Source organism: Notolepis coatsorum, assembly GCF_963971535.1.
Source record: "Notolepis coatsorum genome assembly, chromosome: 9".
NCBI lineage: Eukaryota > Metazoa > Chordata > Actinopteri > Aulopiformes > Paralepididae > Notolepis > Notolepis coatsorum.
The window spans coordinates 115,406,030-115,430,118 of record NC_140173.1 but is presented as its reverse complement, the minus strand read 5'-3'; the positions used below and the strand labels follow the sequence as shown (position 1 = coordinate 115,430,118).

Here is a 24,089-nt window from a genome sequence, read left to right as displayed (position 1 = left end):
ATTAGACACTATTTCTGATGGTAAAATGAGCATAAAAGGCAAAATACAGAATTCTGAAATATTAAAACGGAAAAAATGGAATTTGGGAAAAAATAAAATGGAATTTGGAAAATAATAAAACGGATTTCATATGGCTCTAGGGGAGTGAGGCGAGTGATATAAACACGCTGACCTGTGATCGGTTGATTCAGCAACGTTTCCTTCTACATTCATTCAGCCCTGGTGGACCACCACAGCTGTGAACAAAACATTATAATCCAGCTCAAATCTTCCCAGAACAAAAGCACTTGCAGTCTCATCAGCACACACATACCACACACACAACACATGCTGCATTCGCTCACACACAAACGGTCACTTTAAACAAAATGGAAAGGACACTTTAAAGGAACGCGGAAAATAAAGGTCACTTTAAGGAAAGAACTGATGTGGTATAGTATAGTTTAGAAATAGCAAGTATAGCATAAGGATATAGAGTAAAAACTGTATATTGTATAGTAGTGTACATAGGACCCAGTGCCTTAAATCCGTAGCTAACATTGTATTGCACTATCTCAGGACTTTAGCATGCCTATTTTATGTCTATTTTATTACCCGTTTATTATGTCTATTTTATTATTTAATATTATTACATGGCGTTTTAACATTTGCCGAAATGCTTGATTGTGATCAGGGAACAAAATAGCCACCCGCCAAGCGCCAATGGCCTGTAGATTTAAGGTTTGGCGATTAAAAATTATAGGTCTGCCTGCCATCTGGCGTGTAGTTCATATCGATACTCTTATTTTGAAAATCCTGTGCGGGTCTCATTTCCGCCCCAAGCGCAGCTCCAGTCATAATATCTGGGCTCCGGCAGCTAGCAACGTTCAGGTTCATATGATACTCTTATTTTGAAAACCCTGTAGCAACTCCGCGAGTCATATGATATCCGCCCAGTCCGTGTTTCTGAAAGCAGAGCAGCGTTAACACAGCAGTGCGCCTACACGTCCCGAAATAAGTCTGTGGTGTTTTTTTTCTTCTCACAACGGGTCAAATGCATCTACATGCTTTGTACCGTCGCCATTCCTTTATGCCCACATCGCCCGAAATTAACGTTTATGTACCATTACAATCACTACAACGTTAGCGTAAGCTAACAAGCTAATCCTGATCAGAGGCAGAGGCGCAGAGCCATAGAGAACAGCAGACAAAGTGTGGACTGGGGAAAGGGAAATAGGGGGGCACTCTCCCCTTCCCTGTGTGTGTGCGTGCGTGCGTTTGGAAAGACAACGAAGACACTAGTCAGGACTCAGAACAGGAGTATATTATAGTAAACTGAGGATTACTGAGGATGGACAGATAATGTTGATATTCAAATATAAAAAAGTTTCGAGAGGAGTGGAAGTTTGAAGACCGACTACAATATGATGCAGGGGTGGTGAGTTGAAACTGTGTGTGTGTGTGTCCTGACCCCACTTCTGTGTTTCAATAAATTATTTGCATTTAAAACTATTAACGCTGACTCATTCCTTCAGTCCACTCAAAATTATGCTAATATTCCTTATGATATTAATTGAAAATAGCATATGAGAGTATTATATAGTAATAATAACACATGGCGATATACTAAAAAGCTATTTATAATTTTTGGCTGGTAAAAAATCTGATCGGCTGGTAGTTTTTAAAATCTACCAGCCAAATGGCTGGTAAGTCAAAAAGTTAAGTTTGTTCCCTGATTGTGATTGGTCAATAGAGCTCTGCAGAGGTCCGTTATTACTCGATAACGGACCTCTGCCGAGCAATAATGACCGCTGTTCGCAGCTGGAGCAATCAAGCCCACTGACACACACTGCATCAGTGCAATCAGACACACCTGCCGGCTGCCGGCGATGACAGCGTGAAGCGACAGAACAGAACTGCGTCTGCATTTGATCTTGTCTTGTCGATGGTGTAAAATGAATTAGGTATATTGTTAGTAAGTTAGTCATGTAATAAGCGGGATAATGTATAGCTATACTCGGTCATTGTCGGCGAGGCGCCTCGGTATTCTAAACTCTGTTGGTAAATTATTTTGCGACACTGACCTCGTAGCTATACATTATCCCTTACTTATTGCACAATCAAAGCAGGCATGGCCACCCACATTTCACTGTATGCCCTGGTATGTATGTGACAAATAAACCTCTTGAATCTTGAAATCTTGGCTTAGAAGTAGCTCTTGAATCAGAATCAAGTATCCAAATAGGAACCGTTTTATTTCTTTATTTCAGATCCCCATTAGTCACTGTCTCAGCAGCGATTATTCTTCCTGGGGTCTGGATACAAACATAAAAATGAAATGCCAATCGATAATCTATCATATGCGTTTGGGCCTCTAACTAGCATTTTTGGAATTACAGCAGAAAAGCTTAAAAACATACTTATATTCTAGACGGTATTAACACAACAATGTATGAATGAAAAAGTATAACGTTCCCACATCCTGAACGATAGATAATCGATGTTGAATGGGCCATAGTAATGTCAATATAGCAATACAATTTAAAAAGTTATAGCCCTGCAAAGAAGGTAAACATAGGCTTTTAACAGTGGCAGAGAGGGGTATAAGATGGGCACAACCCCCGGCGGTCAATGTGTTAAACGGATATTTTTCAAGTAATACTCTTATCAACATGAGAGTCAACAAATGCTTGCTTTATGCAGCCATTTAACACATGCATTGCAAATTTGCATCAAATTAAAAACAGTCGGGCGGCTAGGTGGTGCAGTGGGCAAGGCGCTCACCACCAATGCAGGAGACGCTGGGTTCGAGCCCAGCTCTCTGCATTGCTATCAGCTTGGCTGGTTGTTCATACTAATACAATTGGCAGTATTAGGGGGTGGGAAGCTGATGGGTGGGGATCGGACGTTGTGGACATCGACTCCTACAGGTCGGTTGGTGCACCTGCGCAGCAGAATCAGGAAGCGACGGGGGCAGCGTGCCCTCCAAACGCAGACCCCCGACGCTGAGAGATCGCGCTGTGCAGGTGAAAAGATGCGACTGCTGCTTCCTCGAGTACCGGAGGGGACACGTGATGTAAGGCTTAGTCCACATTGCAGCCAGCTTGTGGGAGGCATGGCCTAACAACGTTCGAGACAGGCGAGGGTAGAATTGGACGATATGAAATTCGGATGGGAGAAGAAATAGAAAATGGGAGAAAAAGTAGATAAAAAAAAAATTCAAAACCGAGTGATGCACAAAATAACGAGAATAATAATTTAAAACAATGAATAAAGTGTGCATGAAATAATAGGGGAAAGAAAACGTTAGGAACTTGTTACATTCACCCACACAAGGGCTGAGTACTCACCCCCCCCCTCTCTCTCTCTCTCTCTCTCTCTCTCTCACACACACTCCCAGCTCTCTTTCTCTCTTGCCACTTCCTCATCTCTCTCACCCCCCCCTCTCTCTCTCTCTCTCTCTCTCTCTCTCTCTCTCTCACACACACACACACACACTTTGAGTCAGAAACAAACATAGTATCAATGAGAGTATCAATAATACACCTGAGTGAAGTCTAGTTAAAAAAAATGATTATTTCTTTCTAAAAAGTTAATCGTGAGTTAAAAAGAATAGTGGCGTTAATAGAATGGGGCGTTAATACCGTGTTAACTTTGACAACCTTAATTGTAACATTAGCTAGCTAACATCCACATGTTTATTTTTATCACTGACTAACCTGGTGGTCCCTTGACCTTCTTGGTACAAGAAAACATTTGATAAATGTTGCCGGATTTAACAGCATCTCCTACAAGGGCCTTTCTTTTTTTTGTTTTCTCCCTCTCTGCTCCACCCTTCCTCAATTTTGTAATTGATTCGGGATGAGACTGGGAGCCAATGTAGTGAGTGGAGGATGGGGGTTATGTGCTCATGTTTATGGACTCTCATCAGGATCCTGGCAGTGCTGTTTTGGATGTATTGCAGCTTCTGGATACTCTTGCCAGGAATCCTGATGAAGAGTCCGTTATAGTAGTCCAGTCTTGAGGAGACAAAGGCATGGATAAGCTTCTCTGCATCTGACAGGTTTATAGTGGGACAGAGTTTGGAAATATTTCTAAGGTGATATAATGAGGTTTTGCACTGGTGTTGAATTGGTAGTTACTGTAGTGTGGCCTATAGGCAGTCATCTGGTGTTCATTTTTAGACCAATTACTTCAAGGGAACTCTTCACTCTATTGTTTTACCTCTGTTTCTTTTCAACCAATCACCATTTAAGAAGCCAAACAAACTACCTCTTTCACTTTGTCATACTACAACCTTTGTCAAACTACCATCTTTAACTACTGGGTACTTCAATTAATTATACCTTTCACCTGCCAATACCTACGACACATCATTATTCCTCAATAATTTATTAGAGCTAAATGGAGTGGAATTGAGGCATAATGCTTAAATATATGTTTTAGAACTTACTACTTTCAAAAGATCCTTTGTGTAAAAGGACTGATAAGGTAACAGAAAAATGGATTTATCCTTGATGGTGGAGGAAGGCTTCTTTATTAACACTTCCCCCAGCCATTTCCTGGGTCCTTGAATGAAGCTGCCAGCGGGCAGGAATGATTTATACCTGTTCCCCTGGGATCTTAAGAGCCATTTCAGCCCAACCCAACCAAGTGCCAAGCTCTGTGCCCCGATCAGACTGGCATCATGAAGCACCAGGATCATTTATCTAACTGAGCAGTGTTGCCAGCTGAGGTCATCCAGTACTCATTGAGCACCACGACCAAAGGATTGGTTAGAAACATGGCTGTTCCCTCTTCGGCCATTAATCAGTCTGTTTGGTCTTAGTTTACCAAGACTTTGTTAGTCACTTAGTCTTTTTCTTCATGCTTTTCCCCCCATGCTGAATGAGTTATTTCCTGACAAATCATAAGCACATCTCTGTTACTAGATTTAAAGAGGTCCTTCTGCATTATTGCACATGGGAAACACACATTTTACAGATTTGTCAATGAAATCAACCAATCGGTTGACAAAGTCCTATGACTATTAGTCAGCCCTAGTTGTAGAGACACTTGACATGTAATGTATACTGAAACCAAAAGGCGGACGTGTCTAAAATGGAAACTGAGTTGATTATATTGCCACAAGTATACTGCAGCTCCACACCAGTCATAGATAATATCGCATTGGGAGCCGCATTGAGAATCCGACTAGGTCGGCTAGCAATCCGGTGGCCAAAGCCACTACTGAGCTTTGTATCCTCTGCAACTGGGTCATTTTGTTCTTACGGACCCGCTTCCACAGTCTGCATGCTGTCCCCTTTAGTCTCTCTGCTGCCGCCCCAAGGCTTGGATTAAGAGGTCTGAATGGGTTATGAAGAGAAGAGCACTGAGGCGCTGTGTTTCATTGTTTTCCCAAGGAGCCCAGGGAAGGCCTTGTGTGTGTGATATTGGGTTTTAAAAGGAACCAGAGTTCACTGTGAGGTAATGGAAACCCGTGTTTTCCCAGAGGACCTGGTAGGGAGAGGAAAGTAGGCTAAAGGTGTGTGTGTGTTTCACTGGGTTAATAACTCAGTTTGGTGTTCTCAAATGGGTCCCATTGAATCTGGAACAGTGAAACGGTCTTTGGTTTACTACTCTCTTTTCTCTCTCTCGCTCTCTCTATCTCTCGCTCTCTCTCTCTCTCTCTCTCTCTCTCTCTCTCTCTCTCTCTCTCTCTCTCTCTCTCTGCCCTCCATTCTCTTCTGGCTCACTGAGAAGGCTGGAGGAGGTCCAGCGGGTAAAAGCTTTTGGCCGCTCTCTCTCTCCACCCCTCTTTCCTGCTCTCTCTCTTTCCCGTCCTCCTCCTCTCGCCCAACACCATTTCTTCACTTTCCTCTACCTCCCATCTTCTCTGTCCCCCCCCCCCCCCCTCTGTCTTTCTTCATCCCCTCTGCTCACTATCCTTGCCCCCCCCCATAGTTCCATCTCTTCCACGTGAATGGAAATCAAACTGGCTTTCATTTCCTGTTTGGCAGCGTCTGTCCAGCCAGTGTTACAGGCCGTGTGGCTGGGGCTCTCTAGCGCCTTCACATTCACAATGCTGTCTGCTAGGGGGTCTGCTCTCACTCCACTCTGTCATAATAACCCAGAGATCTTATTGCGTCGCTCTATTCAAATGATAATGTCACAATGGCTACTGAACACATTGGAAGCTAAAGAGTGGTAGAATTCTAAAATGGGATTCCTAAAAACTCGCAACCTAAAAGCGTTGAAGTCTTTCTTATTTGTATTATTGTAAACCGAAATGGGAAGCATTTGTTGGTAGCATGCTAGTGGAAGTCAATGGGGGGGGGGGGGGGGTGAAGCCTTCTAAGGCGGCGGTTACACCTTTCGTATCATCTTCGTATTGTTTTCATATGCGTATCGCCGCGACGTCGTGCGCCTCGAGTCACACTTTCGTTTTTTTTTTTCGTTTTTGTCACCCGAGCACACTGATGTAGTACACTGCCAAAGCAGTAGGTGGCAGTAGGTGGCAAACATGAAGGCAATTTCAACCAATCAGAACGAATGTGCCAATACACTTCCTGGAAGCTCCAGCAAAGAAAATGTCAATAAGGCAGGTGCCTATGCCGCGCCACCATCTTGCCTATTTACTCAATGCAGCAATTCTTTTTCAGCAAAGCCTAATAAAAGTGCAATAAACAAAACGGATACATTCACTGTGTGTTCTGCCTGTCATTTGTTGATGAAACAAAACTAACATCAACACAAGTGACCACCAAGAGCGGATAGTTTAGTCTAAAAAACGATCGGTAGCATTGTTAGCTGCATGCTAACGTCAATGGAGTATGCCATTATAACAATATAGCATTGTGGCTAGAAGCTAACGTTAGCTCACGCTACTTAGCCAGCACCAAAACTGATATTGCGAGCTATCAGTAGTTGGATAACATTAGAGACAACGCTGTGTGTATTAAACAAAGGTGAATAGATGACTGGGCCATTTTGTTTAATGCTTGTTAAGTTGAAAGAGGAGCTCTGAGCTAACAGGGTCTGAATCCTGATAGCTCACGTTAGCCAGCTGCTCATGCAATCGGTAATGCTAGCAGAATGAATGGATGTAAACTTTATTTAACATATTGCATATGGGTACAATACAATACGGCTCAATACAAACAATTGTTAAGGGAATGCAGACTGTTGTAGCTTGGACTGGGGTCCTTATAACAATAACTTGACAACACATGGTTAGACTAGTGTATTCCTGGCGTTTTTTTATACGTTTTTGACGACGTTTGATGTCCCTATTACACAGAAATGCGTTTTTTGGCGTTTTTTTGTGGATACGGCTGAAACGCAAAATTGTGTTTGCGTTTGGAGATACGCAAAAAAAACGAATCGACAACAGCGTGTAGTCAGCACGCTAGCCGTTGTTGCGAAAACGCCCATGCGCAGTAGATACCATCGCGTGCCCTTCCGGTGGCCTGTTACTGTTCCGCAACTATAAGTTACTTCCGGGGTAGGCCTGATTGGCCCCGACAGGCACGTGACAGGCGCGGCCACGCTCGCGCGGCAGCCTCAGGACGCCGACATTATGTAGTAATACGCCCTTTTTCACTATCCAGAAATAGCTCAATTGGCAGTGTTGCATTGGTGTGGATCCTACCGTCCGTTGCTGGCGAGTTCGATTCCCTTCAAATTATTATAATTTTTTTTAACGTGCATTCGTTCGCCGTTAAGTTTAGGCATGTTAACTTTAAGCATTGTTTCGGAGTTGGTTAAGGTTAGGCATTGTTTCGGAGTTGGTTATGGTTAGAAAGGTTAAGTTTAGGCGCTGTTAAGGAGCTGGTTAAGGTTAGAGTTTGTCTTAGAGAATGGCAATATTCTTTCGGAGTTGGTTATGCCTTATGGTTAAGGTTAGGCATGGTTAAGGTTAAGGTTAGGCATAGTTTCGGAGTTGCTTAAGGTTAAAGGGTTAAGTTTAGGCGCTGTTAAGGAGCTGGTTAAGGTTAGAGTTTGTCTTAGAGAATGGCAATAGACAGCCTATTTCCGCGCGACAGCTCTCAGCAGTCATTGATTTAGTTCAGGGTAATCTAAGATTAGCCGCAGAGCTAACGCTAGTTAACGTGAGCTAACGCTAGCTAATCAAGCTCACAGAGCGATAAACAGCTGACAGCGGATAGTACAGGACGGTACAAATACAATAAAAAAGCGGGTGGGGGCTGTTGTGTAAGCCTTGTACTCTTTAGTTCACATATAATAAGAGACGGATTATTTGCTTGCTCCACTAGTGCACCACAACAACACACACCAACTCTCGTCACAACGCTTTACGGTATTTTCACAGCACTGTCGCAACATTACCGTAAAACGTGAACACCGTTGTGACCCACTCGCTCCACTAGTGAGGACTGGTCTCGCCCTCTGCTGGCGCGTGTGTGCACTACACTCAAAACTCCGTTTCACTGTAAAATAAACTGAAGCGCATCTGTGATTTTGACGGTGACGGACGGTATTGATTTTCAATACCGTCGGGATTTCTAAATACCCTGGTATACCGTAATACCGTCATACCACCCAAGCCTAAAAAGAATACTTGTTACTCACGTTTTTCTGTAGTAGTTAGTAGTCCAGAAGTAGTATTTCCAAAATTTTTTTTTAAATCTGTTCCGAAATTAGTGATTAGGACGGAGCGATTTTGGTAAAAAAGTGAAAAACAGAAAAAAGGCTGCAGAAAACTATTTTCTTATTGACTCTCCAATGCATTCCGTGGACATTTCTCTTCCTGTTTGCGCTCGTGACTTTTCACCTAGATCCCTGATTCGCTCATTCCCACGTGGGGTATCATTGGAAAGCCACACTCATTCCTTTCAACCCTGTCCAATAGTTTTCGAGATTGCCAAATGATTGACGGAGGTAGAGGCTCGGGAGTGGTATTTCATGTAACTCGAGAACGAAGGTTATCCTATAACCCTAGTTACATGAGTTCTTGTTAGCGTTCTGCTCTATGGGATGATCTCATTGTCACCTATTGTGACCTTGAAAGCTTCCGCTACATGCACCTTCACTTGTCCGGCCATGTCCACTCCCGCCCATGCATGTATAGTGAGGGGTGCGTGTGACCGTGCTTCTTCCTTCCCGAATCTTTTTGTTTTGTATCCACTTTTTCTTAAATTTTTCTCCCATCCCAATTTAGCCGTGCCAATTCTCCCCTCCCCTCCCCTGATCGTTGCTCGCATGTGCCCCCCACTGGCCGGTCGTAGGGAGGATAGAAGCCCATCACATGTCCCCTCCGATACATGTGGAAGCAGCCAGTCACTTCTTTTCACCTGCCAGCGCGGAGTAATGTGTAGGAGGCTCACACTGCCCCCACCATTTTCCTGTCTTTGCTGTGCAGGTGCCCTGACCGACCTGTAGGAGTCGCTGTTTACAACGACCAGACTACCACCCTTCGACTCCCCTCCCGCTAACTCTGCCAATTGAGTCAGTATGACGGCCGGCCCAAGCCGGAGGCAACGCTGACAGCCGTATTCGACACCGGTGTCTCTTGCGTTGGTGACGAGCGTAATGTCCGCTGCGCCACCCAGCCGCCCTTGATATACATTGCTTTGAAAAGCCAAACACACGGGGGCGGCTAGGTGGTGTAGTGGGCAAGGCGCTCGCCACCAATGCAGGAGACGCTGGGTTCGAGCCCAGCTCTCCGCATTGCTATCAGCTTGGCTGGTCGTTCATACTAACACAATTGTTGGGGGTGGAAAAGCTGATGGGTGGGGATCGGACGTTGTGGACAGCGACTCCTACAGGTCGGTTGGTGCGCCTGCGCAGCAGAATTAGGAAGCGACGGGGGCAGCGTGAGCCTCCCACGCATTACTCCTCGCCGCCAAGAGATCGCGCTGTACAGGTGAAAAGATGCGACAGCTGCCTCCTCGTGTACCGGAGGGGACACGTGATGCAAGGCTTGGTCCACATTGCAGCCGGCTTGTGGGAGGCATGGCCTATCAGCGTTCGAGACAGGGGAGGGTAGAATTGGACGATATGAAATTGGGATGGGAGAAAAATTGAAAATGGGAGAAAAAAGTTGATAAAAAAAAAAAGCCAAACACACGATAGCAAGCCACCAATCGTGAATTCAGGGTCTACGTTTGTAAAAAAAAAAAAAAAACGCGCCCACATGAATCCCTGTGACTCTTTACAAACGAGAAATGGCGTCGGCAGGGTGAACCCACTGGGCAGGCGGGAGCTGAAACCTGACACTGTCGAAGAGGCGTCCCGCCACGGAGCTGGGGACTCGAACCCTGACTCCTTTTGCGAGGCTTCCCTGTGTGGAACCAGGGCCCGTCGAAGAGAAATTCCCCCGCCCCCTCCATATAATCTTCAGTCTCCATCAGATGCAATGGAGAGGAAACAGGGAACCTCCCTCCGGTGCCAGCTCTTCCGCAGAACCGAACGCCGCCGATCCCGCGTACTCTACTCCGTCGCCAGACCACCCGCTGCATTCGCTCATCACCGAACGGCGGGAGCGAGCAGAAGCGGAGAGTTTGCACCGCAAATTATCCGCCATCAAAGAGGCCGCGCCCGGGCTGGTCGGGGGCCTCCCGATGGGGACGCCGGAGGGCCTCCTCATTGAAGAGGGGCGCTCAACAGCCTCCGGGCGGTGCGCACCCAGCTCTGCATGCCGCCGGGGCTCACCCTCTCGCCACGAACGTTGGAGAAAGGAACCCCCGTGGCGCACGGAGGAGGTCGCGACGGAGAATCGCTGGTGGAGCCCTGAAAAATATTTCCCAGGTCCCGATGGTGATGCCTTTTTTAATAAAAAGTAGCAACACAAAAACCTAATCTAAAGCTTGCTGACGTGTACCTATAGCGAAAAACACTTCCGGAAGTGAAAGATGAAGGAAGGAAGAAGCACGGTCACACCCCTCGCTTATATGCATGAGTGGGCGTGGCCGGACAAGTGAAGGTGCATGTAGCGGAAGCTTTCAAGGTGACAATGAGGTCATCCCATAGAGCAGAACAGGTGAACCGCTGAACTCAATCGACAGGCAACAAATAGGGCTTTATTTCGATCTATATATTGTATAAAAAAATATGCACACCTGAGCCGCTAGAGGTCGCCAAAGTGGCGTGTCGCGCCGGTGGGCAAATCGTCCTCAAGAGTTGCACGTTAAGAGGTTAATAGACAAGAGAAGAGAAGTTATGCATGAGCCTTTACAGTGAAGATTCTGCTTCCAGTGCCTGAAAAAACACTGTTGCCACTGCTTTTTTTGTATAGACTGAAAGGAATAAGCCTATTCAAAATCTTGGGACTATCCCTTTAAGCGCACTCTAATGGAAACGGGATGTGTGGAGCTGTACAGAGGGATAAACGGTGGTGGTGGCCTAAGATGCATCGTACATGTACTCTACATTTACATTTATATTTAGTCATTTAGCTGACGCTTTTATCCAAAGCGACTTACAAGTTCTGTACGACAAGTCATACTCTACTCGCTGTAACTGTAACTGTATGGAGGACAGAAATCGGTCATTGTTATGTGGTTGCCGGGCAAAAAAAACTGTCTTTCCTATTGGTCAGGTTACATGTGTTTAGTAAAACCACAACAATGAAGTATGAAAGCCTGTTACAGTATGTCTAGTAGGCCTACCTCCTAGCTCAACACGTGGATTGCATAAAGCTAGCCTTACTTTGACGAGGATTTAGCAAATTAAGGTGATTCAGATGTTCTGTGTGTGATCGGAGAAGAATTAGAAAACATAGATAGGAATGAAGACTAACCTTTCTCATTTGTTCTCTTTCATCCATCCATCCCTTTTCGTTCTCTCTGTATCTGTCTCTTTTTTCTCTTTCCCCCTCTTCATCTCTCTCTCTCTCTCTTGCTCCAACCCAGGGTTCCACCTCAGTGCCACGGTGGTGTCATCCCAGGCTGGCCAATCAAAAGGAGCCTACAATGTGGCGGTCATGTTCGACCGCTGTCGCATCACTTCCTGCAGCTGCACCTGTGGTGCCGGGGCCAAGTGGTGCGCCCATGTGGTGGCCCTCTGCCTCTTCAGGATCCACAATGTAAGTGTGTGTGTGTGTGAGGGAGAGAGAGAGAGACACAGGCAGAGAGACAGAGAGAGAAGATACTGTACATAGTGAGAGACAGAAAGAGAGAGAGAGCTGATATGCGTCTTGATAGGCATATAGGTGTCTTTATTTTTGCGTCTGTGTCTGATCATGTGTTGGTCTGTTATTCATGCAAGGGAAGTTTATTTCTAAAGCACTTTTCATACATTGAGGAAATTAAAAGTGCTTTACATAAAATAGACGTCTCTCTCTCTCTCTCTCTCTCCCTCCTGTCCCGTCAAAAAATATATCTTTCAAATAACAATGGCGGAGCTATGGACATTATAAAAAAGTAACTTTACTTACAGTAGATTTCATTCAGTCTTTGCTGCCCTGTAACGGGTGCCTGGTGGTACTAAATCCAGATTTAACTCTGACATTGGAAAGAGGAGATTTGGCCCGATCCATAGATGTATGACTTGGCCATAATAAGCTAATTTATTTCAAATTGGATGCGTCCAGATGGAAAAATGTAGTACTGTATCTACAAAAACCCCTGTAAATCATCTTTCCTTTGTTAATTTGCTTAGATTTATAGTACACTTGATCCCTTTTCACTTTTGGTCAATGTTAGCATGGTGTTATTCACCGTCAAAGATGGTTCATTACAATTTACTCAAGCATAGTAAAGGACACGATATTTCTGACACTGGGAATACATTCCCTGAGGTCCATAGATGTACCAGATACCAGGAACATACAAATGGACCTTGTAGAAGTGGAGCAATCTTCCATTTACTTAGGTATGTATTCTTAGGCGGATTTTCAGAAAATAGGCTCCGGGCTTAACACTTTCTCCGCCAGAAACGTCATACAACGCTTTTCAAGTTCATGCGAATTCTGCCAGATCACGGCGTACGACGTTATTCTGATCATATTTCATATTTTCGCCATGGTATTCATATTTCCCTCACGGAGGCTGGTCTGATGCTGTCTGAGCCGGCACAACTCTGCAATGCTTCAATACTGCCACCTGGTGGCTGATCGGCGAGTTGCCAAACCGGATATGCCCGTTGGAGCTCGGTCCGTCCCCTAAATCCGTCCGGCCACTCGTTTATCGTTGCGGGACTCAAGACACACAGTGGATATGGATCGTTGCCATAACTCAATAATCGACATGATTTGGGCGTATATTAGTATTATACAAACCGGAAATGGATCGCCTCGATCCCCATCACATAACTGGGATCTGTTTGCTCCAGTATCATCGCCCAACGCTAAGAGGAAGCTGCCGTGAGTTTCAGCGTTTTTGTTCATTATTATCCATACAAACTGCTCTGATCTATATATCACCCATACTACATGAAGCATTTAATGACGATCACGGAATTATAAACGACCCCCCCCCCCCGTTCACCCGCGCATGATCAGTCATAACGTTTAGGACCATGTACAGTTGACATTTTTAATATAGCGTCGATCGGTATCAAACGGCATTTGATAATCTAATATATGCATTTATGCCTATATCTCACGTTCTAGGAATTACTGCAGAAAACGATAAAAACATATTTATACTCTAGACGGTATTTTTGTATGAATGTGTGAATGAAAAAGTAAAACGTTCCTACATCCTGAACGATAGATAATCGATGTTGAATGGGCCATAGTAATGTCAATTTAGCAATACAATTTAAAAAGTTATAGCCCTGCAAAGAAGGTAAACATCTCCATAGACTTACAGTGCTGGCAGTGATCAAACATTGATGGATATAAGCGTGGCAGTTAATGTGTTAAGGTTAAAGGCAATGGTGTACATTTTGTATTCAGTTTTTTTTAGTGTTGGGCACTGTAGGCTGAGTCCTTTTTTAAACCCCTTTCAATCAAGAACTGGAATGTGTCATTTTCACACCCTAGCTGGCCAAACCAATGCATGCCACACCAATTTAAAACCCACCATCCATTCTAAGGCTGGCATTACACAAACCGCTTTTACATGCAACATGGGTACATTGAGTTGTGTCTGAATTGGATAGTTTACCACCTCATGCAACTGACAAGAACCTAGTTTGTAACTTGTAATTAAATACGACTCCCTTTTCTCGATCCATTGTATCCCAGCTGACTCATGATTGAATCTGGTTAGAATTAGTTTGTATACCATGATGAATCCGATCAGAACCAGTTTCTGGAACACTTTGCTCCTGCGAGCTCTGGGTTAAATCCAGGGTGAACCTTCTTCCCATGAATGTCATGTCTGGAATTGGATATTGGTCCAAAAGCAAAAGACTCAAATAGGGTATTGGAAATAGGGTAATAGAATTTCCCAATTCTGAAATACAGGGCTGGTTATCGAAATGCGATACTTTCAAGGTATCGATCCAATTGCTTCAATACTATCGAGTATCGTATTGAAAAATGCTATGGTAACGGAATTTGGTATCGAATGACACTGTGAAACGATGGCAAATGTAGATACCTAAGTAGTTAATCTCATCAGTGTCAGTAAGTAAGCATGTTTGTTCCATGATATAAAATGTCCTCTGTTAAACCACACTTTAAATTTATCCAAAATGTAACAAAGCCTCTGATTGGCTTAACTCCGCAAAGTATGGAATCGGGGGGGAAAAAGTAGCGTTTTAGTATCGATCGAATTCCAGGTATCTGTATTGATACTGGTATTGAAAATGTTCAAATAATTATTTGTATAGCCCGAAATCACAACAAATTGCCTCAATGGGCGTCACAGATGAACAAGTGACATCACAATAGATCCACAATAAAAACCACCATAAAATCCACAATTTTGCAAGAGCCCCAGACTTTCCCCAATGAAGATAAGGAACAACTACCTAAAACCTGGCCTCAAACAATATCCAACCCTAGGTAGATGCCTCCAATGGTGAAAATGAATTACCGGTACATCTCAATCATTTCCGTCCACTGAGCCTATACTGTTGAGTAAAACTCATGGGTGGGGTTGGTTTAGTATTCAGAATGGGTATTGGCAGTGACAAAGTGGCATCGGTGCAGCGCTACTTCTTTCCCTCATCTCCCCTACTTACCCTTGTCTCCCCTACTTACCCTTGAGCATTCCTACTGCTTCAATAAATGGAGAGAGTAAGTGGGGTGGACAGCCCCCCCCTCTCCTCTCAAAAAACAACTTGAGAAGAATGTGGACACGGGAGGCTGAAATCCATCACTTCCTGTCCAGATAGGTTTGCCTGCTTGCTTCTTTTCCCTTTTATATTTGGCTTTTGAAGGGGGCCTTTACTTTACTGTCAGCAGACACTGTATGGATGTGTTGGAGACTGGCGTGTACTGTGTGTGTACATACAGTTTGTCGGTCTGTGAAAATGTTTGTGTGTTGGCTCTGAGGGTTTTGTGTGTATGTGTGAAAAGGGTGTGTGTGAGGTTCTGATTATGTGTGGGTGGACTGGGTCTGCTGTCCCCTGATATCACAGTGTAGGTATGTCTTGGAAACCCTGATATGCTGTATGCGTATGCATGTATTACCAATACTGGATTTTTGAGGCAGATACCAATATTGGGGAGTATTCACACACATTTTTAGCAAGGGTCCCTCAAACATAGTTATCAAACAATTGTGACAAAGATATGTTCTGGAAGTGGGATGTTTTACAGAAATTGAACTGTGAATGAATGTGTGTATAATATATATATATATATATGTGTGTAGTGTATGTATTAGTCAGGGAACAAAATTTACTTTTTGGCTTACCAGCCAGGCAGATTTTTTACCAGTCAAAAATTCAAAAACGCATTTCTGTGTCATATACATTTTGTTCAGTACATTTCAAGTAGATAAGGTATTACGTTCAAGTAGATAAAGGGTTAAATAAGAGGCCAGAGTAACATTTTAAGCAAATTATTTTAATATATTGATTGATGATTGATTAATCAATACAAGTCAATCTTAAGACTTTGAGTGCCAGCAGGGGGCGCCCGATTTAGCGCTTGAGTGCCAGCGCTGTAGTCAATGGGAGGGCGAGCACATTTGCGAACGCATAAACTAAACTTAAATTATGTGTCTAATACGCCCGTCGCTTATCAATGACTTGTTTGCAGTCAACATTGTCGAAACGGATTGTTTTTTATCGGTACATTTCCGTTTTATACCATTTTGAAAAACGTTCGTTTTTGGAAACTTCCAAAAAAAAAGTGATTCTGCAGGAATCGCGCTTTAGTGGAATACACAAAACACGTTGTAATTTTTCGGCCTATTTATTAATCGTTTTCAAATAAACGCTAGATTATCGATAGTATATGTGTACTTATGCACGCTAGAGAAGCGGGCTGAAAAATCGATTATCTTATTTCCTGATCAGCACACGCACACACACACGCACACACACACATGATATGGGACACGCTGAGATATAGGTGAAAAAAACGAATTATCCCAAGACTGGTAAAATAGATTCCTTACCTGAGATCAGATGTTATCCAAAAAGATTATTCCAATTCCTGATCGCCATTCCAAATATCGATCACGCTTAGTGATTAGTGTTGAGTCCTGTAAATACATAATCCACGCTTTTTCCGGGCCGGTGAGCACAATCGATCCTTCAGATGCCTTGAGGGAAAAATTAAATGAGGAAACTGACCACCCCCCCTTCAGCAGTGTAATGTAATGGGGTGCAGTTACACAGGGAGAGACGATAGGGTGCGTTATCTTCCCAATTGAGCTCAGAGAGACTCTGCAGCACTAACCCGAGGCTCGATTGATGAATTCAAATCGCCAATTAAAAAAAATACGGCAAACAAACGATATATGTCGTTGGCGGGCACTCAACTGGCGGCATGAACTAACGACTTATAGCGTTGGTGGCATCCAAAGTGTTAATGTGTGTGCGTTATACGACAGTGTACAGGCCACCGTACTCGGTCAAGGGGTAGGTACGGGAGGGGCGAGAGAGATACACCTGTGTGATGTTGCTACGGAGTTAAGCTAAAGGATACTCGCAACCACAGCAGAGGACTCACGTATTTGTACTGTGAAGTAACACGACAATGACAAACGTGTTGTTTCTGTTTTTCTTTTTGACATACTTGCGGCACACGGAACAAGTTAACACTTTGATTGCCTAAGGCTAAATTCATGATATACCTTCCGTTGCCATCTCTATTTGTCTATGGAGAATTTCCCCTTCTTTGCAGGGCTATAACTTTTTAAATTCTATTGCTAGATTGCCATTATTAGGGCCCATTCAAGGTCCTATATGTATTGTTCATTGTGTAGCAACGTTAAACTTTTTCATTCACATATTCATAGTAAAATATGGTCTAAAGTATAAGTATGTTTTCATCTCTTTCTGCAGCTTTCTCCAGAACGTGATTTATAGCCCCAAATGCATTATATTGATGATGAAATACAGTTTGGTAGGAATCTGTGCGAGATCAAAAATGTCAATTGGACGTACTTCTAGAAGTTTCTACGTATCATCTGATGATGACCGGATGGGCGGGGGATCGTTTATAATTCCGTGGGCAGCGTTATATCATTAATCTAGTGTGGGTGATATGATCATCAGAGCAGTTTATATCGAACACGTTAAAAAATAACGCTGAATCTTACCGTATCTTCCTCGCGCCGTTGGACGATGAGCGTGGAACTGAAATATTCCTATTATGGGATGTAGAAATACGCGATCTATTTCCAGGTTGTATAATAGTATATACGTCCAAATCATGTTGTTTATCGAGTTATTTGCAACGGATCGCTATGTATTGTGTCGAGATCGAGTCCCGGGACCTATAGAGTGCCCGGAAGTAATATGGACGATCAGCACTTCATCCACATCACTTCCTGTTTGGCGCTTCTGCCGATCGGCCACCAGTTGGCGCTCTTGAACCGCTAGAGGATTGAGATGAGCTCAGAACTGTGTGTGAAGGCTGCGGATGGAAAATATGATTCCGATCACAGATTTTTGAAATATTGATATCAAAGATGAGTTACGGCGTCCTCGGCAACTTGAGCATGGCTAGGAAAGACGCCTAAACACGTTTTCGGCACTTAAAGTGTTAACAACTCACCACTACAGCCCCCAGTAGCCTAGCCAGTGTCTTGAAACACCGCTATCTTCAAACTTCCACTCCTCTCGAAACTTTCTTTTGTTAGGTGGCCCCGCTCATCCTTTTCGTCTGAGAAAGCCGCGTGGATTTTCTTTTTAGCGGCCGGCTTACTCCTTCCATATGGTTCCACATATTTGTAACGTTAACCCATTCAACATTATTAGGCTAACGTTAGCTAATCGGTATAGCAGGCGGTCGTAACGTTATAGTGCAAGCAGGTGCTGCAGAATGAGTGGCGGGTGTGACGTCAGTAAACAAGGAGCGATTGACGCACGAGGACGTCGAGGAGAGATTGGGGCTGCAAAAAAAGGCGACTGTCGTAAGACCAAAACACACTGTAGTTTAAATTTTTTAACCCGGAAGCACCACAGCTGGATTCAATCCCACTGTCTCTGTGGTGGTAGGCAGACGCTTAGTCCGCTGCGCTACCCGGCCGCCCCTGTTTTAATAATTTTACATGAAATTGTGTTACCCGCCACATGGCGGACAGACCTCCCATTGTCACTCGCCAAACCTAAAATCTGCCCGCCATTGCCGCTTGACGGGTGCTTATTTTGTTCCCTGGTATTAGTGTTGTCACAATACTGGAACTTTTTACTTTGATACAATACCTTGAAAAATATTGAAATATTGTATTGTCAATATATTTGGTACTATTTTCGATACCACCCTGTTTACTTTCTTAGCTTTATCCTTTTTGTTCAAATACAGCTGTTAGGGTTGACTGCGAGTGTGTTTCATTGCGGGCTGAACTTCTCCGCTTCTCTAATACTATAAGAGAAATACCAACATTTTTGGAAATATATATTTCTTTCTCATGTTAACCCTTTCTCTGCCACGCTTATGTACATCCTTATACCGTCCTCTGCCAGCTCTATTTGTCTATGGAGAAGTTCCCCTTCTTTGCAGGGCTATAACTTTTTAAATTGTATTGCTAAATTGACATTACTATGGCCCATTCAACGTCAATTATCTATCGTTTAGGATGTAGCAACGTTCTACTTTTTCATTCACATATTCATACTAAAATACGGTCTAAAGTATAAATATGTTTTTATCGTTTTCTGCAGCATTCTGCAGAACGTGATTTATAGCCCTAAATACATATTAGATCATCAAATGTAGTTTGATACCGATTGACGTCATAATAAAACTTTCAATTGCACAAGGTCCTAAACGTCTTGCCTCATCATCTGCTGGTGACCGGAGGGGGGTTTATAAGTCCGTGGCCGACGTTAAATGAATCATGTAGTATGGGTGATATATTGATCATAGCAGTTTGTATCGAAAATGGTAAACAAACAGGCTGAAACTCACCCCAGTCTCCTCGTAGCGTTGGGTGATGAGCGTGGAGCAAAAAGATTGCTATTATGGGATGTTGATATATGCGATCCATTTCCAGGTTGTATAAATCATGTTGTTTATCGAGTTATTGGCAACGGATCGCTATCCATTGTGTCGAGCTCAAGTCCCGCGAGCGATAGCGAGTGGCCGGACCGAATATGGATGAGCACCACTTCCTGCCGCTCATTTCCTGTTTGGGCGATCCGCCAATCCGCCACCAGATGGCGCTCTTGAACCGTTGGAGAGTTGAGAGGAGATCAACAGGGGATCTCAAGACTCTGTGGGTAAAATATGATTGCTATCACAGATTTTTGAAATATTGATCTCAAAGACGCCTTGGCGTCATTGGCAGATTACGCATGGCGGAGAATGACGTGGAAACTCGTCCTTGGCGAATAAAGGGTTAAATTATGTCTTAAAAAATGTCATAAATACATAATTAAATAATCTTAGATATTATGTAAAAATGTATATGTATGCATTTTCTATGCTTTATTATAGAGGTGTACTGTGTTCTCAAGCACACTATCATCTGTACTAAATTAATTACTGCCCATAGTAGGTCAAATCAATTGCAACCCAGCTCTGAGGGGAGTTATGTTTTTCTTTCTGGAACATCATGTTTCAATGCTTCTGTGATGTTGAAATGAGAGCCGTGACCAACCTGTTGAAATGTTTTCTAGACTAGAGTTCCTTCCTTTAACGTTCGGTGCATTGCTATATCTGTTGCATTAGCACCCTGCACCGCTCTGTAGTCTCTTATATAATTACAGGCTTGCTAGTAACGTATCCTTTGCCTTTCCTTGTTCATTCGCCTCAAATGCAAAGCATTTCCAAACAGCACTCCTGTGACAGGAGTCCTGTTGTTGTCTTGTTCAATCAAGACCGGTTACAGAGGCTCTTGCCATATTTAACAAATGGACAAGTACACTCTCATCTTCAAGTGAAAGAGAGGAGAGGCTGAGTGTGTGTCTGTCCCTGTATGTGTGTGGCACCCACCGACAGCACGTGTTACTGTCTGAGTGAGGAAAAAAGCAGGCGCAGGCAACTAGTGTCAATGGTGTGGCAAAAAAAAAATAAAAAATCATAAAGCGGGCAGAAAAGTGGAAATTTCTTTACTTTAACTTGAGGACTGCATACTTTTTTTGCAAACCAAAACAACATTATACTTATAGCACATGCATGAGCCTGGTCTCTTTTGAGAGATGACATTCTGAAGTTTCTGATCCCAGAAAAAAATTCACTTTTAGTGCTAACGTAATAGTTACTATAGGTCTGAACTTGTTACTCAAGTTTTTCTGTAGTAGTTAGTAGTCCAGAGGTAGTATTTCCCCAGAAGGTGGTATGGCTTACAAATCCAGACGGAGCCATAGCCTGAGGCCTTATGTAGTACATTTCATAAAGATCCATTCAGAAATGAGTGATTAGGAGTGATTTTGGTAAACTGTGTACAAAGAAAAACTCAGTTTTCTCATGTAGACTTCAATACATTTGGCTTCATGTTAAAGTATTTAGTTGTTCACCTAGATCCCTGATTCACACATCCCCACATGGGGTATCATTGGAAGCCACACTCATTGGCTACAATGATCCACAATCATTTTCGAGATCGGATCTAGATTGACGGAACTACTGCAGCCTGAGTCGGGAGTGGTATTTTGCGCAATACCGTGTACTTTGCACAAGCCTCAAATACTGGCATGTAACTCGAGAACCGCTGAACGGATTTTGTCGGATCTTGTCGCTATCGACAGGCAACAAATAAGCCTTCAATTCGATATATATATTGTATTACAAAATATGCACACCCGAGCCACTAGTGTGTGCATATTTTGTGTGCCGGTTGCAAAAAGTCAGAAAAACTTCCCGCCGGTGGGTTGTCGCAGCTTAAGAGGTGTATCGATATTAAGGCTGTCAAAGTTATCACGTTATTAACGAGTTAACGCAAAATTCTTTTAACGGCACTAATTTATTTTTATGCAAGATTAACTCACTGGAGGCCAAACCCCAGATAGTCCGGGTTAACTCGCCATGCTCTGGGCGCCAAACCCGAGAAATCTCAGGTTTTAATCCATATTTCTTTTATTAGCGATATCCATTCATTTTTCATCCATCCAGCCTGACGTTATCATCTGGAATGGGTCTGAGCTCACAAAGGGCAAATACCGCCGCCTATCGTTTTGCAATGCATGAGGGTCATCCTTTTGCGTTAACTCAATGGACGCCAACCACGTTTATATACGTGTTTGGCGGATGACCGTTGAACGCCAACCACGTATATATACGTTATTAGATAGTTTTTCCTTTTTTGTCGATTTTAATATCCCATTCAATGTCGTATGTTGCCGGTAGAAGGCATACTGCGACGCCGAGGGTGCAGTACCAGCCAGATTCTCCCAGGCTGCGGTATCGAGCACCCTTTGAAACATTGTATCTTGGCTTGTGGGTCGACGTAATGGGTCCGGGTCGTTTTATTTTTTTTGCTCAAGCTCACCATTTATAACGGTCGGATTGAGAAGAATCAAATACTCCCGATGCATGATGTGTAGTGTATTATGTTGGCGACACAATGGACAACATCAATACTTGGAATGGCGATCAGATAATTGGAATATTCTTTTTGGGGTACATCCTAGTCAAGGTAAGGGCTATATGTTATCAATCTTGCGTTGATCCAAGCATGTCTTCAATGCGATCCGACCGTGTGTGTGTTAACGTTAGTCCACATTGGAGTCCACAACGTATGCCGTTGGTGGCGATCAAAGCATCAAACCCCCCCCCCCATGCATGCATTCATGATGAAACATAATACCTATGATATAGATTTGATTTGAGAATAATAGCGGTTCCAGGCTAGAAATGGCAACGGTTTTAATGTAATACACGCATAAGGCTATTGCTCAGCATTTCGGGAATTACCCCAGACCAATCTAAAACCATACTCATATTCACCACGGTATAAAACGGGAATGTATGGATCACATCTTTTTTTATTTTTCACATATTGAACGATAGATACTTGATGTCAAATGGGCCATAGTATTGTATCCATATCTATAATATAGAATAGTTATAGCTCTACAAACAAGGTGACTCAGTCCTATCTTTTAAAGCGTGGCAATGCTACCATAGGGCCATGGCCCGGCAGTCAATGCGTTAAATGGCTGCTTAAACAAAGAAAATGGGGATGAATAGTTCAAGTGTAAAGTTCAACACACTGTGTTAGTAATCATTACTATTAGGGATGTTCGATATTGGCTTTTTTACCGATATACCGATATTGTCTAACTCTTAATTTCCGATACCGATATATGCGGGGTTCCCCCCCCCCAAAAACACAACATTATGCATACTTTTCACAATAAATAAAATAAGAATTTGTTCTTACTTGGTTGCCTGGGTAAATAAAGGTTAAATAAATGTAAAAAAAAACGTTTTAATGCCAATATCGGCCGATAATATCGGGACATCCCTAATTACTAGGGATGCTCGATATTGGCTTTTTTACCGATACAGATATAACGATATTGTCCAACTCTTAACCCTTTCTCTGCCACGCTTATATCCATCCTAAACCATTCCCTGCCAGCTCTATGTGTCTATGGAGATGTTCACCTACTTTGCAGGTCTATATCTTTTTAAATTGTATCGCTAAATTGACATTACTATGGCCCATTCAACATCGATTAGCTATTGTTCAGGGTGTAGGAACGTTTAACTTTTTCATTCACACATTCATACTAAAATACCGTCCAGAGTATAAATAAGTTTTTATTGTTTTCTGCAGTAATTCATAGAACGTGAGTTATAGCCATTTATGCATAATTTATTACATCATCAAATGCAGTTTGCTAGCGATTGACGTCAAATAAAAAATGTCAATTGTACAAGGTCCTAAACGTCATGACTCATCATCTGCTGGTGACCGGAGGGGGGGGGGGTTGTTTATAATGCAATGACCGACGTTAAATGAATCATGTAGTATGGGTGATATATTGATCATAGCAGTTTGTATGGATAATAATCAAAAACGCTGAAACTCACCGCAGCTTCCTCTTACCGTTGGGTGATCAGCGTGGAGCAAAAAGTTCGCTATTATGGGATGTTGATCATTCTAGATTAACCATTTCCGGGTTGTATAATACTATATACGTCCAAATAACGTTGTTTATTGAGTTATGGCAACCGATCGATTATCCAGTGTGTCGAGATGGAGCCCCGGGAGCGATAGCGAGTGGCGGACGGAATAGGGGGGACACCAAGCACGTCCGGCCCCACTTCCCCACTTCCGGTTGGCCGATCAGCCACCAGGTGGCGATATTGAACCATTGGAGAGTTGAGTGGAGATCCACAGCACCCGTCAAGGATCCGTCGGTGAAATATGATTACCATGACAGAAATTTGAAATATTGATCTCAAAGACGCTGTAAAACGTCATTGGCAGATTAAGCATGGCGAGGAATGACGTCTTAACACGTCATTGGCGATTTAAAGGGTTAATTTCCGATACCGATATCAACCGATACCGATATATGCAGGGTTTCCCCCCCCAAAAAACGGAATAATTTCAGGTAATTAACATTACATATCTTTTGTTGTGGAATTAACACAACATTATGCATACTTTTGACAATAAATAAAATCAGAATTTTTTCTTACT

The 24,089-nt window shown here is 43.2% G+C and overlaps 1 protein-coding gene across 1 annotated transcript in view; it reads left to right on the top strand.

Moving 5' to 3' along the window:
- The window catches only part of zswim8 (zinc finger, SWIM-type containing 8), a 204,645-nt gene that overhangs the window by 61,598 nt on the left and 118,958 nt on the right, over window positions 1-24,089 (top strand). The window contains exon 4 of the mRNA XM_084322223.1: window positions 11,832-12,004. Within this exon, the coding sequence (XP_084178349.1) occupies window positions 11,832-12,004 (173 nt within the window). The remainder of the gene's footprint in view (window positions 1-11,831; window positions 12,005-24,089) is intronic.